Below are 23,264 nucleotides of genomic sequence, written 5' to 3' on the forward strand. Positions count from 1 at the left end.
TCCAACTCTTTTTAGTCTTCTGGTCAAAAGAAAAAAAAAAAACAAAAAAAACACAACACACAAACACACACGTTTCGCTGTGGGAGAAACACAATACCGAGGGACAAGGGTAAGGTGGGGCCTTATAAAACAGCTGTGATTTGATTGTTTCCTGTAGGGAGGAGCCCATCATCTCTCGTGTTGCTGTCCTGGAAGGTGAGGCGAGAAAACAGGCATTCAGGAGGCAACATATATCACCACTGAGCTGTCCATCAAATACCTCTGAAAAGCAATGCATTATGGTTTAAAAAAAAAAAAAACCCACAACCCTTTTAACCTTTAGAATCACTTATCGTGTGAATAAGCCCTTACAATTAAAACCTGCACTGGTATTTTTGGCTTAGCTCCAAAAGCTTGTAAATGGCCATCCAATTGTAGACATATCCACTTCTGCTCATGAACATTTGACTTGTAGTGGGAAATGCAGCCCCTCTCAGATGGCTTCCTCTGGCTGTGGATTCCATCCAACCACTAGATGTTCCACACAAGTCAGGTGTATCCAGCAGCATTAAAAACTTACACCCACCTGTTAGGAAGGTTATTCACAAGGCCAATTAGAGCCATGGGGCAGCAAGTATCAGCGTACACCCATGGTGGGGGATCAGGTGTGTGCAGTCAGCCAGGGCCAAGAAGGTTGTACAAAATGACAGCAGTACAGCTTTTTGCCATTAACCACACATTGTGATTGTATGGAATAAGGGACAGATGAGCAACCCTGAACGCAGACTGTGTCCCTAACTGCATGTAAGCACTGGATGCAAGGTTACCTGCAAACTGCCAGCGATTTATACAAGCTTACTGGCCGCAGCTGATCATACACACATTGTACATGCCACACCCCTAATTGGCCTAAATCTGATGTAATTTGGGCATCCAATCAGAATTTTAGGCTTTCGTTGCAGACTTATATTTTTTGCATATGATGAAGTTGACAAAATAAAGAACTCAGAATTTTCCTTGAAGCAGTTTATTTATAAATTCAAAAAGGTTATAAAACAAAACCTGGTTTCCAGCATATAATAGATGAGACAGCATAAGGGGGGGGATGGTGAGATTGACAGATGCCCTAATGCTCAGGAAGGAAGTTGGGGGCATGGATTTCAAAAGGGTAGTCAGTAGGTTTTACCAGATAACCAAAAAGTCTACTTACTGACAGCAGTGATTTTATATTCCCCAAATAACAGAAATAGCACCGAAGGCCTGTTTTGAAATAACAGCTGCTAGCACATTGCAAGCAGGAAGCGTCATGGACAATCATAATTGCTACATTCAGGAGGACTACGCAAGAGGTGACTGAGTGGAACAAATAGACATTTGTGAAAGAACAGTGTGGGGTAACTTATCAAAATGTCTGATGGAAGACCGGGCTGAGTTTGAAGATCATAGCTAGAGAACACTTCCTTTTTTTTCTCCCATATTGCACCAGGACAAGGAGATTTCAGTTGCTGTAGAAAATACAAATCACATCTACTTGGATCAGTAAAGACATGGATTGCCCAGAGCAAGCAGGTTTAACACAGGGCTCATTATTTTCCATTGGTGGTGTTTGGAATCCATTGCTGAGCATATACCTGTGACAAGCCTCAGATGGAGGCAGTCTCTCTCCCTTTCCCAAACCTTTGTAGTAGTTACTGTGTAGGGACCATTTTCAGAGAACCTGAATGGATTCCTTAGAAGGCAAAGGAGGATCCAGAGATCAGAAGTTAAGGTTTTGCAGATAGACATTTCCATATGTCCAAAGCTTGAGTTAACACACCTACTTAAAAAGGCAGTTCAGAGAAAAACAATTTGTCTAGTTTTTAGCAAAAATGAATACATTCATTCTTAAAAAGGATAGAATGAAGGAGGAAGAGTTTAGTTGTGTGCCAGGACCAGGCATCTGTCAGACACTTTGATAAATAAGGTCATTCTCTACCACACGGCAAGGCCCAAATAAGAAGACCATGTTAAAGTTAGAGTCTGTCCCTTCAGATTAGGGGAAGTAATAAAGGAGAGGTGGACAAGGAAGGTCTAAAAAAGGTAATCCTACATAGAAGTGGTAGAGGTAGAGCAAGGGAATGAGGTAGAGAAAAGAAAAAGGTTTATAGTCTACTTGGGAGAGGCTTAAAAGGTCAATGAATCACTTATACCATGTATGCCGCCATTTTGTGAGGTAGAGCAATAATTATGCCTATGAGCCCACCACAAAATGTTAACAACCCTACAGCAGGTCCAGATATAATTTAGTATGGCTTCAGTCTAACAGCCATAAAAATGTTACTGATGTAAGATTTCTAGGAGTAAAGTTCCTGCGTAATCATTCATGCATACATGTACATACGTTTTTATGATACCTCCCCCCCTTTGTTTAGGCTTAAATTAGGAGCTTACAAATGCGTACACATGCATACGCACATGTTCTTAGACACAGATTTGTGGATTCTGTGTTACAGATCTGAAAGCATCTTATGTTTAGGCACTTGTGCAAATGGTTCCCTTGAAAACAATGCAGCTGCATTCAGATCTGAAATTAAAAAATGCTATTATATACTGTACAGTATTTTTTTATGCCATGTGAATGAGGTCTTAATGTGGCGATATAGCCAAGGGATGAGATATTGCTCCAGCTCATAACCACCTGCTAAGGATACGTGCTTAAAACACTTTGTTCTACACTGTCCTTAGAGGTGAATTCCACCCAAAACTGATTTTACATGCGTGAGGGCATCAGCAGGCTTCATGCATGCCTTGTATACTCAGTATGCAGTTTGTTGGCTTCTGAAAATGGGAATGTTATTTCTGGGAAGGCTCCACTGCTGACACTTCATGCAGCACTTTGCATCACCACCTGTTCTAATATGGCTAGGATTACAGCACAGTCAATGCTGAAACTAATCTAAAAATTAGTTTAATCTATATTAAAATTCCAACACACCGTGAGACACGGCACTTGTCTTGGCGATGGCCCATGCATTGAGGCAGACCTGGCAATTCATTTGGAGAGATCTGGGCACTAACGTCCCTGAGAGACAGAAGTAGTCAACATTTCCTTTAACGAGTACCTGTCATTCAATTTTAAGCCTCCAATTATAGCAGGCTACCATTATTAATATAAAACAGAACAAACAATGCCCTCAACTTCCAGGTGTCAAGAATTTTACAGACAGCTACCCCCCCCCCCCCCCCCCTCCATTACTTAAGCAGTCAAAAAGTTCTTAAATGGAGGAGAGCAGGATACCTGAGGGATGGGTGGTTAAAGATAGCAGGATTCAGAAAAGGCCACAGTCCTGGTTCAAAAGATCCTAGCCCACAAGCTGAATTCTCAGTAAAAGTACAAATGATAATAGTATAGTGCTAATTTTTAATGCTCAAATCCGTTTGGCTTCTAAAAATTAATGACTGGTTCAACCATCAGTCAACGGTGGAGTTTCCCATTAAAACAGAACATTGTTCTAAGTTTGACCTTTTAAAACACAGGGCAGTAAACAGGTTACTTGATAAATAGTAACCATCAATGTTATATTATGTCTGCACAGGCTTTTGAAGTATGAATGCAAGCCAGACATTTTCAATTCATGCTTATTAATGGACAAGGGAATCTTTCCATCCAGAGTTGTCTACAGATGGACTGCACAGCACATCTCTCCCCTCCATCTACATCACAAGCATACCTTGAGTATTTCCTACGGTGCACATTTTATGCTGGAACCCTTACTATTGATATAGCATAGCAAACAAACATTTCAGAGGAAACCCCTCTGCTGCATTTTAATGAACAGGAAAAAATTGCTGGAACTCTAAGTGCAGCAAATTTTTAACTTAGTGGCCATCACTAGTCGAGACGGTAGGGATTTTTTGTCCCCCCCCCCCCCCCCTTTTTAAAAACTGCCCTGAATGGACAAAGTTTTGTTTCTCAACCTCAGTCTTCCAGTACCCCCAACAGGCCATGTTGTTTTCAGGTTTTCCTTTACTTTGCACAGCCGCTTTAGATCAATGACATGGTAATGATAAGAGCTATTTTATCTAAGGGAAATTCCCAAAACATGGCCGTTGGGGGTACTTGAGGACCAAGGTTGAGAACCACTGCCATAGAGGACTAATTTGTTCTGTTTTTCTTTTTTAATGGCACTGGTCTCAAAATGTAGGTTTGCTTCAACTGGAATTTGAGAACCAAGGCCCCAGCTGTAGTTTTTTTTTTATCCTGAATGATACTTTAAAGAACCTGAAAAGTTATATTAAAAAAAAAAAAAAAAAAAAAAAAAAAGGAGTGAAGGAAGTAGTATTGTTTTTGCTGTGCCCTACAATATCAAATTTAGTAAAGATGGAGAAGAGGCTGTGGGTACAGGAATGATGGGAATGCAAAGACAGACAAAAGGATATAATAGCACCAGAAAGATTTGCAGTCCAGCTTCATTATTTGTTCCCCTTAAATAGAACATATTGTTAGCAAGACAAGTCTGTACCACTGTGCTGAAGAAACCGTGGAAAGATATGAAAAATGATGAGAACCAGACAGATAACAATGACAAAATATTGCATCTTCTAGTAAATGGTATGTCTGTGCACCATCTAGTGGCCATATTGTACACAACATTAGATAAACTGATTATGTCAAACTTCCTAACTAAAACTTCCCTTCTGTGCAAGTCACAGCTCAAGCGGTCCCTAAGGTATAGGACATCAAAGTGGCAATGGGTGTGCTGTGACGTTACTTACAAACTGTTCATACTTTTTTTTTGGAAATGCAGATTGTATACAGCGCTTGATAACTGGATGCAGTTCTCAACCAAGCAAAAACCTGCATTGCTTCAACTACATTAAGAAAAAAAAAAAAAAAAAAAAACCCCAGAAAACTACTTGAGTCCACTGGCAGCCAAAGATATTCGGAAAGGTCCTAGAGATATGTACATACGAACTGTCAGAAGAGCTAGCCAATCAAAGAAGAACCAAGAGAAAAAAAACAAAAACAAAAACCCAAACACACATTTCCTATAAGAACCCAAACCAAATTTTCAGTTCTGTAAAAAAGAACAGCTGCAATAAATTGGCTGCTATTGAAAACACCTATTTTCTATACCTCCATTGTTCTAGAAAACCTATGTGCTACAAGTGTGCATTAGTGTATGTTTATGATACAGGTAAAATCCTGTAGGCTGAAATGGATGCTGTAGAAAGAATGAGAATATGAAATGGGGTAGGCTGCCTCCAAGCCAACCACCTTGTGCCAGCGTTGGTGGTCAGGCATTGGGGGGTGGGGCTAGAAGTCAAATCTCCAGCTTGCGGTTTATCAGTATGGTGCAGGCGGTTAGGCAGCCTCCTAATTTAGACATCTCTGTGCAGGATGCTGGGACCAGGGTGTAATCAGTCAGCTTCTGAAAGACCTGGAAAAAAAAAAAAAAAAACACAGAAATGCAATTCAAATTCATGATAGAAACCTTTGTACTAAAAAAACAAACACACACACACACACTACCCCCTGACCATCTTTCTGGAAATGCTAGTTGTTGAACCCTGACCCTTTTCCTTCAATACTTTGAGCCACTGAACCAGAAAGACTGAAAATAACGACCTCTGACTTTTCCAGCCTTCCTGATAATCTTGTCTGTTTCATTTAGGCACTCCTGTGTGTGGGATCTAAGGCACTGCTGCATCCAAATTCTATGCTCAGGCGGTTTGCTGATGCTACTACTGTGCTGCTCACTGTCCCTCTAGCTTAAGTTTGGGATGAAGTAAAAACCTGCCTCTACCAAAACAACTGCCTCCATATTGAGAAAGTGCAAAACAAGGTACTGTAGGTCAGGAATATGAAGAATAAAATTGCTGCAGGGAGACCACAGGCAATACTGAAGACTACTGCTTTGCCCTTCACATTCATTTTTTTGGTAGGAGTTTAGTTCATCTAGAAAAACAGGATTTTTTGGGCCAGAAATATCTAGCCATCACTGGGATGGTATAAAAGAAGAAAAAAAAAAAAAAAAAAAAAAAAAAAAAAAGACCAATAGGCTACTTTCACCCTGGGGTGTTGGCAGTAAATCGCCACCATCTTTAGCAGTGCTTTAGTCGTTTCTGCGGCCCTTTTCGGCCGCTAGCGGGGCGCTTTTAACCTCTGCTAACGAAAAAAAAAAAAAAAAAAAAGGGGTTAAATGCACCGGCGCTGTTATTTCAATGGGCAGGGGCACTGTAGGAGCGGTGTATACGGGACCTCAAGTGTATACACCGCTCCTACAGCACCTCAAAAGATGCAGCTTGCAGAACTTTTGGTGTCCTGCCAGTGCACCGCACCAGTGTGAAAGCACTCGGGCTTTCACATTGGAGTGAGGCTAGGCCCTTTACAGGCGCTATTTTTAGCGCTATAGTGCTTGTAAAGAGCCTCAGTGTGAAATCAGCCTTAGAAATCAAGAGGTTAAAACATTGACAGCATGCATTGCGTTTATTAAGCATTTCTCCCCTCCCCCCCCCTTTGGCTGGCAGCGCACCTTAAACGTACTAAAAATTGGATTTGACCCCTTTTTGTATTAGTGCGTTAGCCACAATGAAACCGCATACCTAGATATTGTGTCACACTTAACCAACCGCCTGTAGATTTTATATCATTTATACAATATTTCTTTTAAAACTACTGTATTTATGAGAGGCTTGCTTAAAATATAACAAAAATAAAACCAAAAAAAATTTTTTTAGCTTTGGATAGAGTGGAAAGGGATTAGAACGCTTCTCAATTTTTATTGCCATCTGTGCCCCCATTAGGAAGATTTACCTTTTCCATTTGTCTTGTCCACCATTATTGCAAGCGAAAGCAAGAGAAAATTCCAAGACTTTAAGTTGTCCACAGAAAAGTAATAGAGGGAAAATCTTCCAATGGGGACACTAGTTCTGGTGACCTGGGAGTCCCCAAGGCATTCCCTTCATTTGCAGCGATTTCCTCTCACTTCCTGTTTGGCTATGGGACAGGAAGTGAAGGGAAATCTCTGCAATGAGACACCCAGGGTTATAACCCTCCCTTACTCAATCCAAAATGAAAAAAAAAAAAAAAATAAAAAAAAAAAAAAAAAAAAAAAACCAACACCCCTTTTGTCTATAGTTCTACTTTAAAAAGGATGCATTCAAGTTTTGCAAAACAGGCATTTCATAAATCAAAATAGGAGATCACACACAGTCAGGGCCGGTACAAGGGGTGGGCAGATGCCCTGGGCAGAGCAATTTATTGTAGGAAGGGGGCACAGTGCTGGCAGGCAATGTGATGTTAAACTTTCTGGGCAACAAGTGACTATCACCGGCCGCCCTTACAACACTGCAGAGCTGCGCCTGCTTGCAAAGATGTGCAGAGGCGTACTAACTGGGGGGGCGGGCTACCCTGGTACCACACACTGGGGGGTGTCAGGCCACCCCCCGCAATTGAAGCGGTGGCAGCGCCGTGGGTTTAGGCAGGGGCGCAGTGACAGGCACCGGTAGAGAGAGGCGATCTATATTGTGATGCGAGGGGGAGGGGGTGTGCAGGGTAACACCGCTGCACCTACCATCCCCTCCTCTCGCAACCACGTGCTGTCTGTGCGATCCCAGATGTCACACAGGCACAGCTGAGCAGAGTGAAGCCGCCTCCCCCGCCTCTGTTTATGTGTAAACAGGGGGAGGGGGATCTGCTGAGCATGTGCCACCGCGCTGATCTGAGGTACTGAATGGGGGAGGGGGGGGGTCTGCACACTGCACTGAACGGGGGCTACACTGAAGAATGGGCTGTGTAACATGTGGGGGCTACACTGAAGGGGGGGCTGTGTAACATGCAGGGGGTCCAGAGGTGCAGGGGGCTGTGTAATGTAAAGGGGTCAGTGAGGGGGAATCGCTGGACTCCAGGTTAGCAGGACTGGGAGGGATGGGGAGGGGGTCCAATGTAAGTTCACCTTACAGATTTTCTGTAAAGTGAACTTACAATTTAACCATTTGCTGACCCGCCGCAGTACATATACTGCGACGGGGCTGCAGCCACAGTATTGTAGCAAGAGTTTTCTGGTTTTGAAAGGACACTGACTCTTTATACACACGGGGGGGGGGGGGGCGCAGTTTGCCATCTTCGCCCTGGGCACCAGATGGCCTTGTCCCAGCACTGCACACAGTATCTCATAAAAGTGAGTACACCCCTAATTTTTGTAAAATAGTTTTTCATGTGAAAACACTGAAGAAATTACACTTTGCTATAATGTAAAGTAGTGACTGTACAAGTCGTATAACAGTGTAAATTTGCTGTCCCCTCAAAATGACTCAACAGCCAGCCATTAATGTCTAAACCGCTGGCAACAAAAGTTATTCCACCCTAGGTGAAAATGTCTAAATTGGACCCAGTTAGCCATTTTCCCTCCCTGGTGTCATGTGACTTGTTATTGTTACAAGGTCTCAGGTGTGAATGGGGATCAGGTGTGTTAAATTTAGTGTCATCGCCCTCACTCTCTCATACTGGTCACTGGAAGTTCAACATGGCACCTCATAGCAAAAAAATCTGAGGATCTGAGAAAAAAAAAAAAAAAAGAAGAATTGTTGCTCTACATAAAGATGGCCTAGGCTATAAGAAGATTGCCAAGACCCTGAAACTGAGAATGGTGGCCAAGACCATACAGCGGTTTAACAGGACAGGTTCCACTCAGAGCAAGCCTCGCCATGGTCAACCAAAGTAGTTGAGTACACATGCTCAGCATCATATCTAGAGGTTGTCTTTGGGAAATAGACGTATGAGTGCTGCCAGTATTGCTGCAGAGGTTGAAGGGGGTGGGGGGTGGGTCAGCCTGTCAGTGTTCAGACCATACGCCACACACTGCATCAAATTGGTCTGCATGGCTGTCGTCCCAGAAGGAAGCCTCTTCTAAAGCTGATGCACAAGAAAGCCCGCAAACAGTTTGCTGAAAGCAGACTTAGGACATGGATTACTGGTACCATGTCTTGTGGTCTGATGAGACCAAGATAAACTTATTTAGTTCAAATGGAGTCAAATGTGCGTGGCGGCAACCAGGTGAGGAGTACAAAGACAAATGTGTCTTGCCTACAGTCAAGCATGGTGGTGGGAGTGTCATGGTCTGGGGCTGCATGAGTGCTGCCAGCACTGGGGAGCTACAGTTCATTGAGGGAAATGTGAATGCCAACATGTACTGTGACATACTGAAGCAGAGCATGATCCCCTCCCATCAGAGACTGGGCCGCAGGGCAGTATTCCAATACTCCAGTGCTCCAAGACGACCACTGCCTTGCTAAAGAAGCTGAGGGTAAAGGTGATGGACTGGCCAAGCATGTCTCCAGACCTAAACCCAATTGAGCATAGGTGGGGCATCCTCAAACGGAAGGTGGAGGAGCGCAAGGTCTCTAACATCCACCAGCTCTGTGATGTCGTCATGGAGTGGAAGAGGATTCCAGTGGCAACCTGTGAAGCTCTGGTGATCTCCATGCCCAAGAGGGTTAAGGCAGTGCTAGAAAACGGTGGCCACACAAAATATTGACACTTTGGGCCCAAGTTAGACATTTTCACTTAGGGGGTGTACTCACTTTTGTTGCCAGCAATTTAAACATTAACGGCTGTGTGTTGAGTTATTTTGAGGGGACAGCAAATTTACAGTTATACAAGCTGTACACTCACTACTTTACATTGTAGCAAAGTGTCATTTCTTCAGTGTTGTCACATGAAGAGAATAAAATATTTACAAAATGTGATGGGTGTACTCACTTTCGTGACATACTGTACATAGGCTAAATGAGTTAAACCAAAAGATTTTATTATTTGTTCAGGCATTGGATTCTGAGGTCTTTGGATATTATAGATCAGCAACAGATTTATAAATCAGTAAACGTGTCTCACCTGGATACTGTTGGGATATTCCTCTGCACTACGGTGCACCAATATATTGGATTTAGGTCCCACACGGGCGTAGATGCAGTTGGCAGCAGGATCATCGGGCACAGTCAATGTTTCATAATGATGATCTGTAAGCTGCTCCATCATCTGAAACAAACATTTTAAAACACTGGAGTAAATAAAAGGGTATTTTTTTTTGTACTTCGTGGAATAAGCTTGGTTAACATGAAAATCCACAATTGTATGAAAAATTCCACACAAGGACTTTAGAGATATTAAAATTTTAAATTTTCAAACTTGGAATGACTGAATTCTGGATTGGTGGACGGCAGACTTGAACTGATAAACAGAAAAAAAAATCAAAAACAAAAAAAAAAAAAAAAAAAAAAAAAAAAAAACAAACACCACACAGTGCTGCACTCCCAAGCAAAAATCGAAAATGGTGGCATATGCACACCTCGCAATAAATAAATAATAGAGTGCTGCAATAAGCTGTATATTTTTGGCACAGCAAATTTTTTTTTCCCCCATGCATAGATAAAAGTGGAATGTCTGTAGGATTTAATAACTGAAGGCATTTAAAAATTAATATAGTATATCAGAAATAGCCAGTTTCTTGCTGACTTCCTGTACAGTTTTGCTATAGAAGAAAAAAGATACCCACTGGCATGTTGCTGTCACTTTTTGCCTAAAATGGCAGCCATCTCCGGCCAAAAAGCATCAGAGCATTTATATAAAAAGGTCAAATATTACACTTTGGGCATTTTTATTCACATTGATTTTGTGAATGTTTTGGAGGCCCTTTACACAGCATAAAAATTTAACTTTTGTAGCTACAATGGCACTTTGAGTTTTGCAACAGTTAAAAATTACACTTACTCAGAGTGGGACTGATTGAAGAGTAGTGGACTTTAGCTCATTAAAACATCTACAGGAGAGCTGCTTGAATTCAGACCACTTTCAAGGATCTGCCAAAAATGTCCTGGTCATTATGGAAAGTTCTGCCATAGATGCCTAATTCAGTAATGTGTGCAACTATGGCAGCACCACCATCTAGTCCATCTCTAAATGGCAATTGCACAAGTAATAAAAATATTATATAATTTTTTGTCAATATAGATATACAAATGAGGGCTATAAATCTCTGAACAGCCACCCCTCCTTTCCTGTGCTATGCTCAGTTATTTTACCTTAAGGGCTTTCTTTGCACAGTCGCTGCTTCCAATAACCAAGGTATCCGGACCACACATGCTACAGAAACTTTTTAGATGTAATTCTCCAGAGACTGGGACAGTAGAAACTGCATAATCCTAGGGAAAACGAAACACATTTATAGGAAAGATCTGTAGACAGTTACAAGGTCATAGCAGGTTCTTTAACCACACCACTGTGCCCAAACTGAACTTTAAAGCAGAATTACAGGCAAAACACAGTTAAAATACCTTAAAGAATTAGCAATTATGGGTGGCCACTCTCATACCCCGTACACACGATTGGACATTCCGACAACAAAATCCATGTCCCCCCCCGACGGATGTTGACTCAAACTTGTCTTGCATACACACGGTCACACAAATCTTGTCGGAAATTCCGAACGCAGTGACGTACAACATGTACGACGAGCTGAGAAAAATTAAGTACAATAGCCAGTGCGGCTCTTCTGCTTGATTCCATGCATGCATGGAACTTTGTGCATCGGAATTGTGTACACACGATCGGAATTTACGACAAAGGATTTTGTTGTCAGAAAGTTTGAGATCCAGATCTCAAATTTTGTGTGACGGAAATTCCAATGGAAAATGTCCAAAGGAGCCTACACACGGTCGGAATTTCTGACAACAAGCTCCCATCGAACATTTTCCATCGGAAAATTCGACCGTGTGTACGGGGCAGTAGAATTAAGAGCTTCTGTAGATGGGCGATGTTTTCCTGCATTTGAAGCATTGCACCTGCATACACACACACACACACACACACACTTACTTGCATTTGCAACAGCACAGCAATAATAGTCATCCTGTTATTTCTTGGTTCAGCCTGTATTCGCACCTGAGCAGAGCTGTTTTTTTACAAGTGTTTTTTGCATGTGTATCAGACTTCGGAAGTTTGTTTCCTGGGCAAGGGTTGGAGAGCAGTTGTTCAGGTATAAAAACACGTTATGTTTACAGGCACTTTTAAGCCTAGTACACACGGGCCCAATATTGATTGGCATCGGATGGTTCAATAGAAACCAGCCACATTCAGCCTGTGTGATGGCTGAGAGCGCTGACCAGAGTATTTTGGCAGGGGGGCATTGTCAGAACACACACAAGGCTCAATGAGTCAAACCCGTTTTTTTTTTTTTTCGTTAAACCAAAGGGGAAGAGGAGTAATATAATATAAGCCTGTATAAGCATTGCACCAGCGATTAGCAGACTGCTGATGCCTTGCAGGTCTCCAGCAGATCTGCCAGGAAGCATGAATGAACCTCCACAGCGCCATGGTAGTTCACTAAAAACTACAATCTGACAGCCGCAAAGGCTGCCAGACCCTGTCATTTTCCCATGTATAGAGCCCTGTCAATCAGTGATGTTGGCGGAGCTCAGCTCGGCTCCATGTTTCTTAAATTGTGACAGCTAGCTAGGGAGAAGAACCCCGCTGTGACAGCTAGATCAGGGAGGTGCAGGGGGGGGGGGGTCGGTCCATTTGTAACATGTTACACCCCACACAACACTGGTTCTATAACAGATTAAAAACTCTAGGTGCTGCAGCTCTCACAAATCCACAGGGTGGCAGACATAAATCTGAAAGTGTACAAAGGAAGAGAGAGCGCAAATCTGCCCTAGTGCAATACTGCTTTTAATAAACTGAGGGTTGCACTCAAACAGCGAATGTAAGATCGCATGTACAGCTCGATTCAAGCCTCCTCTCCCGGTCTGTATAAATCAATTGGCTCACAGGGACTTGCAGTGTAGTGAAGGGATATTGCTGTTAGTAATAGAAACCTACTTCCTCATCTCACACACCGCTCAACAATCGTACAGACCAGCCGGCGCTGCATGACATCACTCATGGCCGGAAGGGGGGGGGAATTGCTGTGAGTATCTCAATCATACATGAAAACGGTTGCTACAATGACATGTTTCGGAGGTGCGGCCTCCTTCAGGTAACTCCCTCATCGCCACTCGTGTTCCTATGTACGTGACACCCCACGCCCCTCCTACTTAGCCAAGTTAGACATTACCACAAACCAGAAGCACGGAGTTCACAGCAAGAAATATCTACGGGGGGGGGGTTTGGTTCCCCCAGATTAGCAACAGCATCCTAAACTAACTTTTTATTAAAAAACTGTATATACATTTATTACAACTACCTTTAATATAAAAAATAAAATAATCCTATCATATACTATTTAAAATTATATAAAATATACTGTATAAATTTAAAAAAATGTAAAATCTAGCATACATGTATTTATAGTATCATCAATAGAACATGCTGAGAGAACATCAACATATTTCATTGGATTCATAGTATATTATAATACTTTATCCTAGACATCATTTAGGTATAGATATGATGATTGCTAGTATTTCAAATCGTTCCCCTATCTAGGTCTATCCCGGAAGGTGAACGATTTGCTCGTTTATGTAAACGCGAATCGTTATGGATATTCACTTTAAATAGCATGACACCGGAAGGGTTAAACGAGGAGTTTGAAATAGGTGCCCTTATATGAGACAATTTCCATTATATTACCCCATAGTGCTCCGTCCCCCCTCCCTTTTTAACAATAATCTATATTAAATTTTTTTTTTTTTTTTTTTTTAATTTAAAATCATGAAATACCAACATGCATATATGCACACATACATACATATGTGCATGTATGTATTTATATGTAATCCTCTTTGTAGATATTTATTGCTGTGAACTCCGTGCTCCTGGTTTGTGGTAATGCCATTGGCTAACTAGGAGGAGGGGCGTGGGGTGTCACGTACATAGGAACACGAGAGGCTATGAGGGAGTTACCGCGCCTCCGAAACATGTTGTCGTAGCAACAGTCTTCATGTGTGATTGAGACTCACCGCAATTCCCCCTTCGGGCCACGAGTGACGTCACGCAGCGCCGGCTGGTCCGTGAGATTGTTGAGCGGTGTGTGAGATGAGGAAGTAGGTTTCTACTACTAACAGCAATATCCCTTCACTACACCGCAAGTCCTTGTGAGCCAATTGATTCATACAGACCAGAAGAGGAGGCTTGAATCGAGCTGTACATGCGAGCTTACATTCGATGTTTGTGAGTGCAACCCTCGAGTTTTTTTATTAAAAGCAGTATTACACTAGGGCAGATTTGCACTCCCTTCCTTTGTACTATTTTAGCTGGAGTTAAGCCCGATGCATACTGGTGCATTTTATTTTTTGTTTAACCCAGGAGCTCGTTATACTAACTATGCAATTTTAATACAGCAATCTTCCAGCTGAGCTATTGTGTTCTGACAGGGGGACTGTCCCATCCCTGCCAGAACACATTGGCTGCAAGTGCTGACTGGATGCCAGTCACTGATTTCCATGATGCCCATCCGACAGAAGCCGGGCATTAGACTGGCTTCTGTACACACTGGCTTGGCCCATGTGTACCAGCTTTTAGGTTTTTTTAGTCACTTACAGTAAGCAATGTCCAGTAAACACCACACCAGCTGACAATGCTGCTGTCCAAGGCTGGCTATGTTGCTCCACTATGGATACAGTGGAGGTGTGAGCAGAACAATGCTAAGTTAGTCCCCTTTCACACTGGGGCGGTTTGCAGGCGTTATTGCGCTAAAAATACCGCCTGCAAACCACCCCTAAACAGCCTCCGCTGTTTGTTCAGTGTGAAAGCCCGAGGGCTTTCACACTGAAGCAGTGCGCAGGCAGGGTGGTGAAAAAAGTCCTGCAAACCGCTTTTTTGGAGCGGTGAAGGAGCGGTGTATTCACCGCTCCTGACCATTGAAATCAATGGGACAGCACGGCTATAGCCGCGCTGTACAAGGGATTTTAACCCTTTTTCGGCCGCCAGCGGGGGTTAAAACCGCACCGATAGCGGCCGAATACAGCTACAAGAACGACGGTACAGCAGCGCTAAAAATAGTGCTGTTGTACCGCCGACGCCCCCACCGCCCCAGTGTGAAAGGGGCCTTACTGGCAGGTTCACCAAAGAAAAAAAATAAATAAAAAAAAAAAAAAAATACATTACTGTAGCCAGCACATCTAGGACTGGCAAGATGCAATATATTCAGTCTTTGGGTTTAGATACATTTTAAGGCTGCCTGGCTCACCCCCCTGCTCATTGGATAGAAGAGATCTGTATATATTGTCCAGTAAGCAGGGAACTTGCCTTGCCACACAGTCCTATTCTAGTTGGGGAGCAAAGCAGGTCTTATTGTAAAGATTGCCTGTCAGCTAGTTTGACTCATCAACCACAATTAAATTTAAAAAAATCAGAATACCTGGTATGTCTTTGCCACCATCTCTGCTCCTCGAAGATTCGTCCATTTGGACAAGCCTACAAAGATCTCTGAACCTGGAATACAGCAAACATAGTGGGCGACATTGTAAAGGGGCTATACAAAAAAGGATAACATGCTAGGAACAAATATGAACACCGATTAAAAGAATTCCTGGTGACAATCATGTGCACGGATTGATTTTCCATCAACCTAATTTTTAAATACTTAAAGTTACACTATAAAATAAATGATCCTGGCTTCTCTTTAATGTACAAATGACTAGAAAACAATAAGGTTGGATTCACAACCTTGCATTGTGGTAAAAGCAAAGTATGTTATTGTACCATACATGTGTTAGTGCTTTGCATCGTCATTCATTTGCAATAGCACCCCAATTCACTAAGGGAGTACACTGCAGATCTGGTGCATTGTGCATTAATGGCTTAATGAGATTGATTTACTAAAGGCAAATCTACTGTGCACTGCAAGTGCACTTCAAATGCAGTTGCTCTAGTTCTAAAGGGAAGCTCTTTTTTTTTTGGAGGGGAGGGCAGAGACCCTCTTTTTAGGAGGGTTCCAGCTCCCACTGCCTCCCGGGGCACCGCAGCGTCGGAAGCAAGTTCACCTCTCCCCCCTCCCTCTCGGCAATCTGGGACAAGTCACAGGTCCCAGATGATTGCCCGGCCAGTCACAGCACGCACCCGGCTGTGAAGCCACAGCCGGGCGCCCACAGTGACAATGCTGGCGCTGCAGAGGAGGAGGAGGGGGGGGGCGAGCAGGGCTCACCTGTACACCTATCTTTCCTGTAAGGTCCCAGCAGCCTCCAGCATGACCCCCCACCCATGAGAACCAGTGTGGGAGAGTGCATACAGAGAGAAAGCCACCAGCTCCTTCACTATAAGCACTGCTTTGTTTACAACTGCTTGAGGAGTCATGTACTACCTCCTCAGTCACATAACAATTGACTAGACCAGTGGTGTTGCAATGGAACACTTGCTCCAGTAAACCACCATCTAAGACCCCATTAGACACTATTAGATTTTCTGCAGATTTTTGTCTCCAGATTTACCAAAACCATATAATGGAGGTCAAACCTTAAGAGTTTTGATTTCTATGCAATCAGGCAAGCCCTTGCACTACTGGTTTTGGTAAATCTGAAGAAAATCTAATAGTGTGTATGGGGCCTAAGACTATAAGTGAAGGGAAGTCTCCCCAATGGGAGACAGGTGGAGAAAAAAAAAAAAAAAAAAAAACCAAAAAAGTCATGGACGGGTTTTAATCCTTTCCTCATATTTATTTATAGGCTTTAGATACTTTAAGGACTCTTGCTTTCTTGGGCATTCACCCACCTGTGAAGAGGATGTCGCTGGCATCCAGTGTGGCCTTTTCATCTGTAAGTTCACAGACTCTGAACTTCAGCTCCTCAAATAACTTCCGCAGGCCTTCTGTCTGAGAGGGAAAGAAGGGAGAGCAAAGTGAGGAGGAATCAGGAGGAGAGGAAGACAAACACACAAACACACACATGGCAGATTAGGAAGCCATGCTCAGATGAACACAAAATACAATAATCTCAGGTCTTGGAAGACAAAAAAAAAAAAAAAAAAAAAAAAAAAGGGAGGGGAGGAGAAGAACCCAAACACACACACACACACACACACGTGTGCAAGCAGCCTACATATGCCCATAGACCAGATTGAAATTCGGATGGATGATTCCTGCTGAAATTTGAACCATGGGTGGCCTGGCCCCGCAAGCAAAAAGTTGACGAGCTGGGATGGAAAATGAATCGGCCAAAAAGTGACTACATCCCATCAGATGCAGTACCACTGTAATGAAGGTCTTAAAACAGAAGGAGGTAGTATGGAGGACTTACGTCCCACTAGTGATCAGTAGTGCATTTTTGTTTTGTTCTGCCCTAGGCAAGACTAAAAACTCAGGCTCTTAGGGGTGAGATTTGGTGATGTCACTACTGTGCTGCTCACCGTTCTCCTTGCTTAAGAAGCTGTAGTTCTTGCTGCTTCATTCACTCTGTGGGTAGGTGCTTTTGTTGCCTCTTCTTGAATACTAACCCACCAGTCAGAAGATCAACTGTCATCCAGGGGACAGCTCTGACATAACGAACCAAAGCTCTGCCCTTCTACCTCCACAGAGGCACAAGGCAAGACAAGGTATGGCATGTCAATGCAGGGAGTCTATAGGCAATACTGATGACTATTCCACTGTTCTACCCCTGCCATTTTGGGCAGCTATGGTTTCTCTTAAGAGCCAACCTTCAATGAAGTGTTAAAAAAAAAAAAAAAAAAAAAAAAAAAAAAACACATATAGCACAGAACACACCGGGACGCCACTCACATACCTCGGCGGGTTCCGGATCATCTCAGGCCGCTCTCTGGGATGTACAAATCGGCTAAAGCCAAGCAAAAGAACCGGCAATCACACAGGCCCTCTCCAGCCTCAAGCAGGAGGAGAAGCAAGATGGCGCCTGACCCTCCGGAGCCAGATAACGCTTCACAGATCTCTGTAGAGGATCCAGCATCGCCTGCTGATAGTCTGCAACATTTCCCCATGGACCTGGCGAGTCCTCCCCCTCTAGAGACTGATAACATGCTGGCTAGATTCCGCAGCATAGTAAGGGATGAGATCACTGCGGCCTCCCGTAAGCTCTCCTCAGACATGGTGCAGGGCCTTAAAGAAATAGGCCACCGCACTAATCAGCTTGCGCAACGCATGGACCTGGCCACTACAGTCCTAGAGGGACACGAGGAAGAGATAGACAAAATATCAGCTGAGATTGAAGCCCTGAAAGATAAATTGGAAGATGGAGTAAATGAGCCCGCAGGGAAAACCTCCGTATCCGCGGTATTCCAGAAAACATCACTGATCTCCAAGGCACGGCTACCGTTTTTTTTTCAGGAACTGGCCCCCGGGATCCCAGTGGATAGGTTGGAGTTTGATCGTATTCATCGCTCCCTGGCCCCTAAACCCTCTGACGGTCTGCCGAGGGACGTCATCATTAAATTCCACTACTACCGTACAAAAGAAACTCCTGCAGGCTGCCATGAAACAGCAAGACATCTCCTTTCAAGGTAACCCCCTGCAACTGTTCGCTGATCTCTCACCAGTCACAATTGCCAGACGGCGGGGCCTCAAACCCCATCTTCAAATTCTGCAAACCTAGGGAATCAGGTACAGATGGGGGTTCCCGTTTCTCCCACCTTGGCCACCAGTTCCACGCCACCTCCATGTCGGGCCTGAGACGTCACTTTCAGGAGCTACAACTGGGCTTGCCCTCACCCCCTACGGATGCACCGTCCACCTCCTCCAGACCTGGAGCCGTCCGGCCTCCTCGTCAGCCCTCACAGGCCTCCCAGCGCTCTCAACCTGGCTCACAGGCGCTGCGGGACCTGCAGTCCTAACAGTTCCACAAATCTAACAATGGCTGAAGATGCTTCTACAACACCCTTGTATAACTTTATCTTTTCTTGCTGCCTGGCCCCCTGCCACAACCGACTAACCTGGTCTGACCACCAATAATTTTATTTTCCCAGAACAATATGGTACTTTGAAATGGATCTCCTGCCAAGTCTGTTCCCTGCTCTACGTCTTGCTCCAGTGACTGAGGTGATCACCCCACCATGGACTGCCCCACCTGAGAGATGGCGGTCAGGGATGTAGACCTCCTCACCCATGCGCTAAGCAGATACACGGACTGCAGAAAACTTCTCCATCCATTCCCATACAGCTACATTCATGACAGCAGGAGTCTTCTTGCTGAACTGCCCTCTTCTCCCCCCCAACCCCCCCACCCCCCATTTTCCATTTTTTACATTTACCTCCGGGACTATCATGCGGTAAAAGGGTAAGGTGTTCCTCGTTGGTATACCTTTCAATCGGCTGGCCAGAATGGTTGTGGTCCTTGTTCCTGCCCATGGGTTCCCCACCCCTGTTTGATGGTTTGGGGAACCTATAGGTCAAGGAAATGTCGGGCTGGTGTGCCTGGTCGCCCGGCGATGGCGGGCCTTTGCTCGTCCTCTCCGGGAGCCCGGGGGTCCCAGGCAGTTAAACCTTGTACTAGGTTATAGGTTTTAAAGTTTAGCAACACTGTTTGAGTTGGTTCTTGAAGATTATTTTCTTAATAGTTTTCCAGATTCTGTGCTAACAAAAGGTTTAATTGAATGTACTTTTATTGTGAATGGCCGGTGGTTCCGATGGACCACTGCTCCCCCCATAAGGCGACACTTGGCTAAGACTGCTGTCTTGGTCAAGGTCCCAAACCACTGTGGACACCAGAGTCCACAAACTGATGCATTTAGGTTATTAATGCTTATTCTACACCAAATTCTCTTCGATACACTTAAGCCACATGCCTTGCTTTTCTCCCCCCCCCCCCCCCGCCTTTCCCTACCTTTTCTCTCCTCCACTCTTCCCCCTCGGTCCCCGGGGTGCGCGACTAGAAAATTTCATAGTAACACCCCTCTGATCCCATGACCCTCCACTGGTTGTCCCTGTTCAGGGCATGAACTCTCCTCAAAAACAGGTCAAAGAATTTAAATAACTCAAACAACAAAAAATTGACATTGCGTGTCTACAGGAAACGCATTTCTTCCTCCTGCCCCAAATACTTTGCGGCAGATTACCCACACATTTATCTGGTCAATGCCCCGACAAACAGAGGGGAGTCCTGATCGCTATACACAAATTGGTCCCATTTACTTGCAGTAAACAATTAGCAGACCCAAAAATGGTAGATACTTTATTTTGCAGGGCACCATTCAAGATAATGATGTAACCATTATGACTTATGCCCCAAATAAGAATCCGGGGCCCTTCCTGACCCACATCTGCTCCCTGCTGAAATCACACCAGAAAGGTACCCTCCTCCTAGCAGGAGACCAACATTACATGGAATCCTTCTCTCGATAACTATCCATCGGAACATAAGCTCCCCCCTCCTCAGCCGCCAAAACATTTAAACACTCCCTACAAAATCATGACTTAGTGGACGTCTGGAGGGAATTTCATCCTCTAGGCAGGGATTATACTCCCTATTCCCACCCCAATCAGTCTCACTCCAGAATAGATCATGTTTGTCCTAAGGAAACACTTCTCTCTGATAGACTTGACCTCTATCCTCGCCGCCCCCTGGTCAGATCATGACCCTATTGTGACAGTTCTTCACTCTATCCTCAGTAAACCCAAACACTCCCCCTGGATTATGAACGACTCTCTCCTCTCTTTCAAAGAGATTCTCAATGATATCCATAAAACTTCTGTGGAATATTTTAGACTTAATGTAGGGTCAGTTTCCTCCCCGGTCACACTATGGGAAGCTTACAAGGCGGTCCTTCAGGGGCACGTTATCCGTATTGCGTCTAAACTCAAGAGAGCAAGCACAGGTCCGCCGCGACTTGAACAATTGGAGGCCTTAACAACGACCTTTAAACAATCCCCTACCCCTGACAATCGCATGCTTCTAGATAAAATCCGCACCAATCTCGATCTGTGCTTGACTGACGAAGCGAAACGCACCCTACACTGGGCTCGACAAAAAGTGGAATGCCAAGGCCAATAAACCCAATAGATTACGCACCTTTACCCCAAAACTTACTCCCATTACTTTACGCACCCGCAACAATATCCTCTCGGGTGACCCACAACGAGTTCTGGATGAATTCATCACCGTCTCACTAAACTTTATTCAGCCCCAGACCACTCTTCCACCCAAGGTCTCAAAACCTTCCTGACGCATCTCTTTACCCTCTCTATCCAAATCTCACAGGTCTCTTATGGACCGGGGCATACAGATCTCGTAAGTCCTTCAATGTATTAATGAATTGAAGCTAGGTAAAAGGCCGGGCCCAGATGGCTTCACAGCCCTCTATTATCGGAAACTGGCAGATGTCATTGCCCCATATCTGACCACTATGTATAACTGTATAAGTTAAAGAAGGTCACCCCTTTACACCTAACCTGCTGACTGCCAACATACTAATGATCCCCAAACCTGACAGGGACCATTCCTCCTGGGCTAATTTCAGGCCCATCTCTCTAATCAACATAGACATGAAAATCTTGAAGATCTTGGCAAATTGCCTCAACTCCTTTCTTCCACGACTAAAAAAAAAAAAAAAAAAAGGATCAGGTGGGCTTTGTCCCACGGAGACAGGCCAGCGACGCTATCCGACGTCTCCTACAAATACAACACATCGTCCACAATAGGTCCTTAGAAACAATTTTCTTATCACTGGACATTAATAAGGCCTTTGACACCTTGTCCTGGCCCTACCTTATACAGGTATTAAACCACTTTGGATTTGGCACGTCCTTTATGAGTTGGGTTTCAGCCATTTACGACACCCCCCAGGCTAAGGTAAAATACTATGGATTTGAATCGCCCACCTTCCCTATTAAAGGGGGAACCCGGCAAGGTTGCCCACTCGCCCCACTTTTGTTCATCTTGGCACTGGAACCCTTGGTGGAGGCAATCCGATCCCACCCAGATATAGCGGGGGGGGAAATTGTGGGTACCTCTCACAAACTGTCCTTATTCGCGGATGATATTCTGCTCACCATTACTAAACCTAGACTCACCCTCCCCAACCTACCATCTCTCTTAAATACCTTTGCTACGTTCTCGGGCCTAGCAGTCAATACTTCTAAGTCTAAAGCTATGTTGATCAACCTTTCGTCCCCTGAGCTGGAAGCTTTAAGACCTGCCTTTTCCTTTCAATGAATAAATTCGCTACCCTATCTGGGGATTAAGCTTACCCCAAAATACTCAGGCCTCTATCAAGCCAACTTCCTCATGCTCTTTGGGAAATTAGCAGCAATGCTTACCTCCTGGTCTGCCCTTCCACTGCCCTGGTTCGGAAGGATGGCAACCATTCATATGACCCATCTTCCAAAGCTGCTTTATTATTTTAGGGTATTACCGGTCCATGTTCTACACATCATACGTACACATGAACATAAAATTATGCAATTTATCTGGGGTTCTACAAGACCCAGGACAAAAAAAAAAAGGTTATGTATGCCCGCAGGATCAATGGTGGCCTCAGTCCCCAATTTGTAAGCCTATTATACAGCGGCAGCTATTGCCCCGTTATGACATTTCCATGAGAAACAGCAGATGCTGTTGTGGGCCGCCATTGATCTAGTGGACTCTCACCCGATACCACTGGCCTCCCTCCCTTGGCTCCCCAGAGCCCATCTAGCATTGGCCCATGTCTGGCCCACTCACTCAGGTTATGGGACTCGATTAAATACTCTGCAAGCCTGATCTCCCCGCATCTCCCTCTACTCCACCTTCTCCATTGTCCATTTCCACTGGGCCGTGACAACCCATTGCAATTTGCGTGGTGGTCCGAGAATGGATTTGTGGATATCCACTCCACGTTTACCCCCACTAAGATTATCCCATTCGGATCCTTATGATCCTCCCATGACATCCCCCTTAGGGAGCACTATAGTTACCTGCAAATCCGACACTTTCTCCAACAACTCATTAAATCTAGGCCAACCCCCTATACATTAACCCCTTTTGAGAGTCTATGCAGATTGCGGCCCCAGTCCTTGGGTTTAATTTCTTTAATATACACAGCAATAATAGGCTTCAAAAAGCCACCCTTGAGATCATATCTCCAGAGGGAAGCGACTGGACCCAGAGGATTGGCAGATCATGACTGCGGCGCTGTCTAAATGCTCCAGGAATGTATTATTCCTGGAAAAGGCTTACAAAGTTTTATATAGATGGTACTACACGCCGGCTAGATTGGCGAGTTTTATTCCATCCCATTCCCCCTTATGTTTCCGTGGGTGTGCTCAAGAAGGCACAATGGCACACATTTGGTGGAAATGCCCCAGGGTAAGCAGACTGTGGATCAGAATCTATGCACTCCTTCGTAACCTTTTTAATATTAGTATAAAGAGGGATCCGTATGAGGCCCT

General features: G+C 44.3%; 1 protein-coding gene across 3 annotated transcripts in view; it reads right to left on the bottom strand.

The window, feature by feature from the left end:
* Window positions 1-990: 990 nt before the first annotated feature.
* Window positions 991-23,264, bottom strand: part of DDAH2 (DDAH family member 2, ADMA-independent) — a 44,494-nt gene continuing 22,220 nt past the window's right edge. For all 3 annotated transcript variants that reach the window (XM_073598961.1, XM_073598960.1, XM_073598959.1), the window contains exons 3-7: window positions 16,667-16,766; window positions 15,318-15,391; window positions 11,041-11,160; window positions 9,854-9,997; window positions 991-5,399 (exon numbers count right to left, since the gene is read on the bottom strand). In XM_073598961.1, the coding sequence (XP_073455062.1) occupies window positions 5,283-5,399; window positions 9,854-9,997; window positions 11,041-11,160; window positions 15,318-15,391; window positions 16,667-16,766 (555 nt within the window). In that variant the 3' untranslated portion in view covers window positions 991-5,282. The remainder of the gene's footprint in view (window positions 5,400-9,853; window positions 9,998-11,040; window positions 11,161-15,317; window positions 15,392-16,666; window positions 16,767-23,264) is intronic.

Source organism: Aquarana catesbeiana, linkage group LG09, assembly GCF_042186555.1.
Source record: "Aquarana catesbeiana isolate 2022-GZ linkage group LG09, ASM4218655v1, whole genome shotgun sequence".
In the NCBI taxonomy this organism is placed as follows: Eukaryota; Metazoa; Chordata; class Amphibia; order Anura; family Ranidae; genus Aquarana; species Aquarana catesbeiana.